Source organism: Camellia sinensis, chromosome 5 (assembly GCF_055761805.1).
Source record: "Camellia sinensis isolate YWXY chromosome 5, ASM5576180v1, whole genome shotgun sequence".
Lineage (NCBI taxonomy): Eukaryota > Viridiplantae > Streptophyta > Magnoliopsida > Ericales > Theaceae > Camellia > Camellia sinensis.
In genome coordinates this window covers 203,926,315-203,937,500 of record NC_138965.1, presented here as the reverse complement: position 1 = coordinate 203,937,500, position 11,186 = coordinate 203,926,315, and the positions used below count along the sequence as shown (strand labels likewise).

Below are 11,186 nucleotides of genomic sequence, written 5' to 3'. Positions count from 1 at the left end.
CTTCCCTTTTCCATCAAAACAGCTCTATCTACAATGCCTGAAGCCAAGCCTATTGCCCCTTTTGATGATGTCTCCAGCCTTGACCTGAAGACCAGATGAACAGCATTTGAGAAATTTATGTTCCACCTTATAGCCCACCTTTGTTGTTTTGTTTAGAGTTGCCACTGTTAACTGTTGAATCATTTATGGCCTTATACCCAGTTTTACCAAGCCTATGTAGCCAGCTTGTCTCATTTATGGCCGTGATTGTTTCCTCTTTAGTTTTTCCTTGTTTGGTTGAGAGTAAATTTTACAACTGAAGAATGATTGCATTTGTGTGTTGGATTTATATGTTTTGTGGGTGTAGCTAGCACACGATGTTTTCTGGGATTGCAATGCCAACGTTTATTTAATTTGGTGTGAGCATTTATGTGCTATGCGTCATCAAATTTGTTTATTTTCTTGTGGTGCTATTTTCTTTCATAGTTTGCCCATATGGCAGGCTCATTTCTTAAAATTTGGTTCAAATTGTTCTGCATTTTTTTGGTTGCATGCATGCCTGCTCTGAATGTAATTTTTGCAGTAACCTTGGCTTGGAAAGAAGGGCTTACTAGCATCACTGCATGTTCCTTAGATATGGAATTGCTCGAGCTTAATATACTAATATGGGTTGGAATTGGTCATACAAGTATGCTGTAAAACTCACAAGTTGCTTTAAAGGGTGGTATTTTTTTCCTCCAACGGTGTAGGTTTAGGTCAGTTTTTGAAGCTATGCTTTGAAAGGAAGAGCACAGTTAGAGCTATCGGTTACATTTTAGGTCTACGAATGATTTCTTAATTGTGATCCCTCAAGCTTGATATCACTTTCAAAGGTTGACTACAAATTGTTGATATCAAGATGTAATCAGTCTATGGCAGGTCTGTGTTCATATTACATATTTATGTTCACGTTGGGTTTTCAACAAGTGCATTTTTACATCCTTTGTGCAACTAATTTGTCAGGTTTGATGAGTTCTGCTTCCATTGCTGCTACAATCAGGTAAGTTTCTCGTTCACTAATATATAGTGTAAGCAAACCTGCAATGTTTTAAAATTTGATCAGGTACTTGAAGGAGGACTGGGGTTGTATTTGCTTATTGTAGTCAGGTATACAATGAACATGTTTTAAATAAGATCACAGCTATAAAATTTTAGAAAATATCATACTCAACAGTAAGCTTCTTTATTATGTCCTGCCAAACATAGAAAAATAAATTAAAAAATAAATCTCCTATTTTTCTGTCGATTATTACTGTAACAGTTACGATAGCTGTTCCTTTTGTGATCTGTTAACTACGATCTGCCGCTCCCAAACAAAGTAAGTAAAAATTACAAAGTAAGAGAGCCTGTACATTTTGTTTGATCCTGACATGCATGTAAACAAATTCGAACTTTGGAGATCATAGTTGTCAGGAAACAAACTCCTTTCTTTTTCTTCTTCTTCTTCACTGGAAGTGCAAAATAAGTGATGGCATTGTGAAGCTCTTGAAACACGTTTGTCTTTGTTTTGATTTTATAAGTTGTCTGTGTGTGGCTTGGTGGGTGTATATATGTTGGTACACATTTTTGATTGTTTAGACCATCTCCAGTATTGAATAAAAAAATTCATTAAATTTGAGTAAAAATTTGAATCGATACAGCTCGCTCCAATGCTAAAACTAAATTTTCATAAGACTTTTTCACATCCCCGGTTGTCCGGGAGGATGTCCAGACATGAACAACAAAAAAGCGGTCAAAGTTGCCCTTGGGTTGACATCCTGGAGGATGTCTGGTCCAACGGTAACAATTTAAATTTGATAAAAGATGGACTCCCTTCATTTGATGAAAGTTTTAGTTTTCCCTCTATTTGATATGAATCTGGTGAAGAGTTGGAGCACCAAAATGAGACACTTTTCATCAAATTCAAATTTGATGAAACATTTGATGCTGGATTGGAGAGATGCTCTTACAACAATATTATTTAGTTAGAGATGATTTTATCACTCTCTGGAGTTTTGGGAGAGATATACTGTTTTTGATTCTTTACAGATGTAGTTCTTAATTGAATTAGAGATGATTTTATCACTCTCCGGAGTGTGGTAGCTTTGGGATAGAGTCATCTGTGTCTGTGTGTGTGGGGGGGGGGGGGGGGGGGGGGATCTGAGTAGGTTGTGTTTGAACTTTGAAACTGGTATTTAGCATGTTTAAGTGAGATATTCTTTGAGTTACAGATTGACAGGTCAAACATTGTTTGGGATGATCTGAGCCCCAAAAGATGTCTTTGACATCAATATTGAAAATAATTTTAGAAAAGACCTAGGATCTGTGTATTAACTTGTTGACGTGATAAATGATTTGTGTAAAATTCATGTTTGATAATCGCTCTTTTTCTTGGATGCTGAGAGATAGCAGTAACTGGTGAAGTGAAATTCATTTTTGTAAAAAATGGGACACAGATTTCTATTGAGAAATTTGAAGGTGCACCTGGACTTGTATTTTTGGTTGTGTTTTAGTGCAATTTTGGCATTGGATTTTAGTAACAGAGATTTGTCAGCTCTGATCTTGATAATTGGTATTGGTGTTATTGCAATTCTCTGTCATGCAGCTTTGGTCCTTGGACGAAAAGGTTTCATTATTATTAGTCATCATTCACACAACTTCACCGTCATCTGTGGGAGCGTATGTTGATTGTCTTGAACGAAGTTGGTGGTGTGGTATTGGGCTGAATGTTGGTTATAATATAGTCAAGCTGATCAATAATTCTACACAAGGTCGGGTGAATTGGGACCTCCCAGTGGTGAACCAGTCCCAGGAATGGGTTGAGAGAGTTATTGTCTTTGGGCAGGAGCTCAAGGATTGGCAATCCGTAGTCAGAACAGGCTACTGGAAGTTGATGTTGAAGTCCTCTACAAATCTAGGTTATGTATGGATGTGTAAAAGAGCTTTTATGCTCCGTTTGGTTGGCCTATATATTGTCTCCGTAGAATATCATTATACTTCATATATCATAATTAAGAGTGAGTTTTGTTATTTTATGATTTTAATGTCAAATAATTCAAGAACTGGTGTATTGTTTTCAGGTATTTAAAATTTTCAAGAGATGGAACTTCAGCTTAGAAATCATGCTAAAACGTTTTCTTATGTTTAGTTACAATCTTAAAATTAATGTACTAGTGGTTGTGTAGTTGTAGTGGAGATGGTGGGGTGATAGTGGTGGTGATGGTAGTAGTAGTGACAATGGCAATGATAATGTTGGAGGTGGGCGGTGGTAGGATGATAGAGGTGAAAATGGTGACATTAACAAGACTTTAATTGGGATTGTTTTTTATTCAAACAATCTTTATTTCATTAATAATCATGGAAATAGTTTTCGGTTCACTCTTGTTTTCCGTCAAATTAAATGTTGATACTGAAATAAATGTCATGTTAATTTTCAAGGTAAATTACATAGTTAGTCTGTGTACTTTGATGCTAGTATCATTTTGGTTCTTGTGATTTTAATTTAATTGATTTTGATTTTGATTTTGATTTTGTCTCAAATTGATTTCAATTGTTAGCAATTTTTTTATAGAAATTGTGCATATAAGAGACGTGTTATGTTTTTAGAGATAAAATTGTGAACTTGATTAATTTAATGATTTAATTTCAATTAATTTAGTGATTATTTTTGTTAAAAAGTTTAACAACGTTAGCAATTGAATCAAATTTTAAATATAGAGATTAAAATGACTCAAGTGACAAAAAAACCGGTGTAATTTGTCTTAATTGTTTCTCTCTTCTCTTGACATGGCAAGAAAATGTTAGATGAGTTCATGGAGGGAAAAATGAGTGTTGGCCTAAAAGAGGAAGGTTTAAATGAGTGTGGGAGCTGCCATTCTTGTACCTCAAAGTGTGGCTGAAAGCAAGGAGGCTTCTCTGCTCTTTCATCCATCCTCCCAAGGAATCAAAGTTGGTAGGTATAACGGCTATATCATCGGCCCATGCCACTCATTCACTCAACTCCATAACTATATTCACGAGATTCCACTTGCCCATCTCCTTTACGTCACAAGTGTCTATCCAAACACACCCTTACTGTTTATTTGTGAGTTGAAAAGGGAACGTTCGGTAGCGTATTACATCACAAGTGTCTATCCAAACACACCCTTACTGTTTATTTGTGAGTTGAAAACAAGAAATATGTTTCTATTTCTATTTTGTTTTTATAGTATGTACAAATATTTTCAAAATATAATTACAAAATATATTTGGTGAATTGTTGGAGGTAGCGGCAGGCAGAGCAGTGGTTGGTGGTGGTAGTTGCATGTGGTCGGGGTGGGAGTAAAGAATGAAAATTTATTTTGAAAACAAGTGAAATATTTTTTTTTTTTGAATTTCTAATTTTTTTTAAGAAAGGATAAACTACACTTTTAAATCTTGTAGTTTGTCTTAAATTTTAATTTGATCCCTACAGTTTAAATGTAATTTCAATTTGATCATTCTAAAAATAGTCACCAAACATATTTTTGCTCCTAGTTATCAAAAATTTTAGAGTGCTACTATTAACACTTACCTAATTTTTTTGGATCCTTCAATTTTCACTTTTTTTTTTTTTTTTATTTTTTTTTTTACAATTATGCCATGAAGTAAAATTACATTAAAGGATAATTTTTAATGGAACACCCACTCACCAAATGAAAACAATTAGAATGATACTTTACAATATTGTACACACACACTTCTATCCTCATCTATACATATTCTTTACCTAAATCCTAATTTTTCCTCTTCACCATCCCAAGCCTACGTATTCATCTTCAATGAAAAACATTTGAAACCACCTAATCAATTAACGTTTTGTTTGGTGGTTTCACATGTGTTCGATATTTCAAATTAGTTAATATTGCAAATAATCTTATTAGACTTCGAGTTTATACATTTATAGTCATTTTCACCATTCGTTGACACTTATAAAGCAATGAAAGACGATGACAACAACTCTGATGAGATGGGCATTGCATTTGTAAGTTTATTATCTTGCATTTATGATTCTGGGTCATTTTCGATTCGGTATTGGTTTGCCAACTGTTAAGGTTCTGTTTAGTAATAGAGTGCTAAATAGAAACATTTATTTCGGCTCTGGAGTGCCGAACGGTTCCATTTTGTAAAATTTTTTCCCTATTTCTGTTTTTTTTGAAAGTTTTTCCATCTAAAACCCTTGTATCAAAGGTTTTACTTCGAAATAAACAACAACAACAACAACAATAATAATAATAATAATAATAATAATGTGATGGGGAGTTGGAGGTTACCTGAGAGAAGAAGAAAGAGTCCGTCGACTGAGATATTGTCGTTCACAGTGACAAGGCGAAAAAGACCATTGTTTATGAGAAGAGAAGAGAGGGACAGTTGATTCATTTCTCAATCGTCTCTCAATCGTTCATCGTTTACTGAGAGAAGAAGAAGAGAGAGTGTGTAAAATTAAACGGGTGTGCACTTAGGTGTGATGATATTATGAATATGGGTAAAATCGGTATTAAGTGGAGTAAAATTAGTATTAAGTAGAGTATTCAAAAAAATCTTATTAAAATTTAGGGTTTAAGGTGGGGGTTTAAAGAAGTAGAGGGTGTAAAGAAATTAAATAGGTGCTAGTAGCAGTTCTCAAATTTTAAAATAAAAATAGAAAACAAGAAACGAAAATGCTAGTTAACCATTAGCATTTTTTGCCCTTATTTTGGAGAGTAAAAAATTCAAGAAAATTATTTTTGAAAAGCAAAAGTTGAGAAGGTGACCATGGGGATGCCATCTTTAATTGATGGATGCATGCTACAAATGGTAAGCCACAACAAAGTAGTCCTTGGGATGAAAATCATGTTAGTTTTTCATTTCAAGACTTGGTTGGCCTTATCCAAAACTTGAATTGGGGAAATGATAAGAAGCTATATTTTGAACAGAATAAAAAGCTGTTCAGGATATGGTGACCCCACTTTGAATACAAGTGTTTCAACTCATTCTCCATATTTATTTATTGTTGCTAATTTTATGTTTATATCCAATCCCATGAACCCCCCCTCAATCCACCACTACCCATCTCTTCTCTTCTCTTTTATCCCTCTGTTTCAACATTCAAATGGCTCAAAACTCCTTGTTCTACAAGAACTTTTACACCTCATTGCAACCCATGAAATCCCATGAAATCCATTCATGTAAAACTGAAACAGTTTTCAATCCAACGAGCTTCTTCTTCTTCTTTGAGTCCATAATTCCCTCTAGATCAGTGCTTCAATTATTTATATATATATATATATATAACAAGAGAAGAGGCATGAAGGCGGTATATGCTTCGGATTTTAGAAATGTATTCATCCAAGGTCTTGCATGTGGAGATGAAGTACAAGTGGTGCAGCCAAGGATGACTTGCCAGAAATTTCTCTTCAAATGTGTTGTGTCTCATTATTCTGAAGTGCAAATGATTTTTCCACCCAAAAAACCTAACATTTGCTGTCATATTTATGACTATTTTTTTTAAGTGACACTGCATTTGTAGTAGAGAGAACCGGCAAGTTGTCATTGGCTACATCTCTCTCTTATATTCACATGTCAGATCTATGATGATTCTAATAATAATAAGTTCAAATTACCAGTGATGTTGCAACAGTAAGTTCCTCAATTTTCTTCATATACAAGTCTAGTTTTCACTCATTTTTTAATGTAGTTATCATTTCATTTATGTAAAGCAAAACCCATATCATGTTTAGCAGTTCCTATGGACCTTACTGTTGAATGCATATTGGAAACATGCACATTTTGGTGTACATTGTCGCAGCAATTCTTTTTACTTGTGTTTTTATCTTCTTTTTATTATTATTATAATTATTTTTTTGTTGGTGATTGAAATTTTAATAGTATGTCCTGTTCTTTTTATTTGTGCTTGTGACTTGGTCAAGTATCATTCTTTTCAAACCCTGAACAATGGATTTTATAGTAAATTCACAACCAAAATCGCCAGTCCCAAAACTTTTGTTCCCTTGTATTTGTCATTTTATTGAACACAACATGTTCAAGTGCCTCTTTTACGTAATCATAGGTTGGTCTTAAGTTTCACAACTCCTTGTTTTGCACTTACCTACCCTACAAACTCAAGTTTTACAAGTAATTTTTACATGAACTTGAGTTTTGTTGATCGCTTTTATGTGAGAAACACGGATATGATCATGGTATGAGGTTACTAATCATGGTATGATGTGTTGGTGCTTGATGAAATCACTGATCTTCAATTTTAAAAATACAATAAGATGGAGCAGGTAGGAGTCTAGAAAATTTAATCCCCATCCTAGCAAAGGTGGACTACTTACAGAAGCATGAATCCATGCCACTTGAGATCAGCAAAAACCTAATACCCACATTGAAAGCTTTTAATTGGTGAATTACATGACAGAGTACAAACTAGATTTGCTTTTCTACTTTGTATAAATGCATATCTTTCTCTCACCCTCTTTCAAAAGCAGAAAGAAAATAGACAAACGTGAAAAAATGAAAACAGAACAAATTGAAGCTGCTGAAGCTTCTAGAGCTCCACCACCAAGGGGAAACAAGGGGATTGCCATAGTAGACCTTGTTCTGAGAGTTGTTGCACTTCTTGGAACGTTAGGAAGCACGGTGGCTATGGGAACTACCAATGAAACACTTCCTTTTTTCACTCAATTCGTGCAATTCAAGGCCCAATACAACGATATTCCAACCTTCACGTATGTTGTCTCTGCCGTGATTGCTTGTTTTGATGCTTGATATGTTGTTTTGGAAATTGGAAGTTGACAGTTCACTTGTGTTTGTGTTGAACAGGTTTTTTGTGATTGCGAATTCGATTGTGTGTGGTTATCTTGTTCTTTCTCTGCTGCTGTCAGTCTTTCACATTGTCAGGAGTGGAGCGAAAATCAGTAGAGTCATCTTGATCTTCTTTGATGCGGTAAATAAGTACTTCTCATAGCTTTGCATATAAGCAATTTTATGGGAAGAATGGCTTCTAGCAGCCACTAATGATTTCCATAGGCAATCATGTGTTTTTTTTTTTAATTTTTAATTTTTATTTATTCTTTATCATTATTATTATTATTATTTATAATGGGGAAGAGTTATGGATTAACAGAACAATGGGTGTTTTTATTTTTTTTGTACTAAGAAGAACTGGTGTTTGGTGCAACTTTTTTGTAACCGGAATATAGAAGCTAAAAGCACCCTTCTTCAATTTCCCAGTAATTAGCTTCTTTATCTCTTAAACTGTAAATGTTAGCTCTATAAAACATGTATGATACATTTGTTTTAGCAAAAAATATTTTTAGTCGGAAAGCATTTTCAGCAAAAAAAGCTTTTTTTATTTAGAAAAATTTATATTTAGTTGTGATTTTGAAACTAATGTATTAGTAATTCTATTAGTGGTGATGGTGGTGAGGTGGTAATTAGTTGGTGGTGACACAAATTTTAACCAAAAAAAAAAAAACTGACCACAATAAATGTTGTCAATCAATCAACTGATTATAAATGTCAGCTTGCACTTTGAATTTCTGCACATTTCTCCTCTAATTTTTAGCTTATTTTAACTAAAAGTCGATAATCTACAAACAAAAGCAAAAACACCCCTCCATAGCCTTCAAATAATTAGATTTCTTTTCAAGCTTATGTAAGTCCTTTTTGAATTTATAAACTATAAGAAGTATAACACAAGACTTTCAAAATTAAAATGCTATAAACTCCTTAAAAACTGCTACAAAAAAGAAATTATTTTTCGAGTCATAATCATTGGATTTCAGAGATAGAGCAAAATGTTGTTTAATGATATCCAATAACATTCTTAAGAAGTATATATGTAATATTGTGAAGGTAATGCTGGCTCTACTCACTGCTGGAGCTTCTGCAGCAGCAGCCATTGTGTACTTAGCACACAAAGGGAATGCTTCAGCAAATTGGTTGGCTATCTGTCAACAATTCAACAACTTCTGCGATCGCATCTCTGGATCTCTGATCGGGTCTTTTGGTGGCATTGTCGTGTTTATGGTGATGATTCTGCTGTTGGCCATTGCATTATCGCGATGCTAATGCTATGCCCATAAGGATGAATGTAGTTATGTCAGTACTATGTTTTTTAGTGAAAAATTTATGTTTGTTGTATTTCTAAGTAATTATTGACATCTAAATTTGCTTTTAAGTTGCATATTCTTGTCTTTCTTGTTCACATAAGTTTGGATAAGTTGCATATGCTTTATGTACTTTGATTAATCTCCTTTTTTACATGCTTGATTAATGTTATATATTATGTGTTGGGATTTTGTATTACAATTTTTTTATATATATAAAATTTTAAACTTTTCTGGAAACAGTTAAAAATTGACTAACCTTTGTGGATCTTCCTTTATACCAAAAATAATGCATTGAGGCTTTCTTCATTGGGATTAGCTTGGAAGTGGTACAAAATTCTCTGTTCTTCAAAATTTATGTTCCTTTATCATAATGCACTCTTGACTTTAGGATTGTATATTCAAAATTTCATATTTCAAAATTCTTATCCTAGCTTATGGTGGAGAGCGCATTTAACAAAAGCTCTTACCCTTGGAAGCGAATTGTTTTGATGGTTATGGATTATAATGTCATTTTTAGTATTATAGTCGGTTAAATCAACAAAAGTGGGCCTAAAATTTCATTTTGTCAAAATTCACTTTCTTAGGAGATGGAAAAGTGAGACATTGAATACTAATTTTACTGATTGATCACACACGACTCCTATTTTATGAGGATCCACGAAATTGGAAAGGTAGGATTTTTATTTCCACTTTTGTCTAATTTCACCGACAATGATTCGTGATTTATTTTATGATAAACAAACATGACAAATAAAAATGGTATCATTCTTGAATTATCTTAATTTTTTTTTTATTTTTTATAAATTATATATATAGCAAGTCTTATAAAATAAGCAGTTTAAATTATCAAAATAAAATATATGATTGATCTCACAAAACTAAATAATTTACTTAAATTCATATGTAAATTTGAGATAGTTTGACCCATTTTGTTTAGACTGTATGAGCTTTCGTCCATTACCATGGTCCAATCATCTCACAAACCCTAATATGGGACAATAAAAGGGGCAGCTTGTCTCCAATAACTGGATGGTATTGTTAGAGCTATGGAGTCCACCATGAGTCCTGTTTTGATAATTCGAACCGTTCAATATGTAGAACTCGTCGAGTATTTTATTCTTATAAAAAATAACATTGATTGGATATTGATATCTACTTGATCAGATCATATTTTGTCAACAACTTATTTTAAAAATTATATTTACCGTTCACAGAAATTTGATCAAATCAAATAGTTATCGATATCCGATCAATTTGATTTTTTTATAAGAATAAAATAATCGACGAATTTACACATTTTATGACTCAAATTATCGAAACATGATCCATGATGGACTTTTATAAATTCAATAACATGTTCTAATTTGATCATGAATTGGAAAGAAGAGTGGCGCAAAATGAAATCATAATGTTAGTAAGGTCTCGTTTGGCAAGTGTGTTTGTTTTAGGCTAAAAGTTAAAAAATTACTAAAAAAATCAAAAAATCTATAATTTATACCAAAAAAGTCAAAGATTCTATTTTTTCTCTATTTTTTTTGCATATTTTTTCTTAAAAAATTAAAAAATTATTACAAACATACATTAATTTTTTTATCTCATATTTTTACTAAAAAATTATAAAATTACTAAAATAACCTATTGGGAACGCGGCCTAACTAATAATAGAGCTCCGATTCGTAGCTCGAATTCGGAGGCTCGAATTTGGCTCGAATTAGGAGCAGAGGAAGAAGAGAAGAAGGAGGGAGGAGGAGGAGGAGGAGGACTGGAGGGGAGAGGGCCATAAAAATGGGGCCGGAGGCGGGGCTGCGACGATCGGCAGCGTGCTGCGACAATTGGCGGCGGCAGGGGCCCTTCTCTCATCTCCTCTCCTCTCTCTCTCTCTCGCCTGTGTTGCCTGGTTCAACGAAGAAGAAGAAAAGAAAAAAAGAAAAAGAAGAGAAAGAAAAAAAAAAAAAAATTTCGAGACTCAAGACGTCGTCGTTGTGGATCTCGAGTCAAATTCAGGCCACGGAATACGAGCTAGCAGGAATTTTTCCTAATAATAATCATCTGCCGCTCTTAAATTTTTTTTTAATA

General features: G+C 33.5%; 2 protein-coding genes across 21 annotated transcripts in view; both read left to right on the top strand.

Annotated features, from left to right (window-relative positions):
• The window catches only part of LOC114287160 (KH domain-containing protein At4g18375), a 7,952-nt gene extending 4,835 nt beyond the window's left edge, over positions 1–3,117 (top strand). For 4 of the 20 annotated variants that reach the window (XR_014330900.1, XR_014330902.1, XR_014330906.1 and 1 more), the window contains exons 8-10: positions 563–897; positions 982–1,018; positions 2,603–3,117. The gene's annotated coding sequence lies outside the window, so the exon portion shown is untranslated. Of the gene's footprint in view, positions 1–22; positions 393–562 lie in introns of those variants that run through there. The other 16 variants (XM_028230440.2, XM_028230447.2, XM_082871254.1 and 13 more) reach the window with 8 other exon arrangements.
• A 1,470-nt stretch (positions 3,118–4,587) lies between these two features.
• LOC114287197 (casparian strip membrane protein 3) lies at positions 4,588–9,309 on the top strand. The gene is made up of 3 exons (XM_028230480.2): positions 4,588–7,724; positions 7,819–7,942; positions 8,854–9,309. The coding sequence occupies exons 1-3, from the start codon at positions 7,450–7,452 to the stop codon at positions 9,067–9,069; spliced, it is 615 nt and encodes a 204-aa protein (XP_028086281.2). The 5' UTR covers positions 4,588–7,449; the 3' UTR covers positions 9,070–9,309.
• Positions 9,310–11,186: the final 1,877 nt, after the last annotated feature.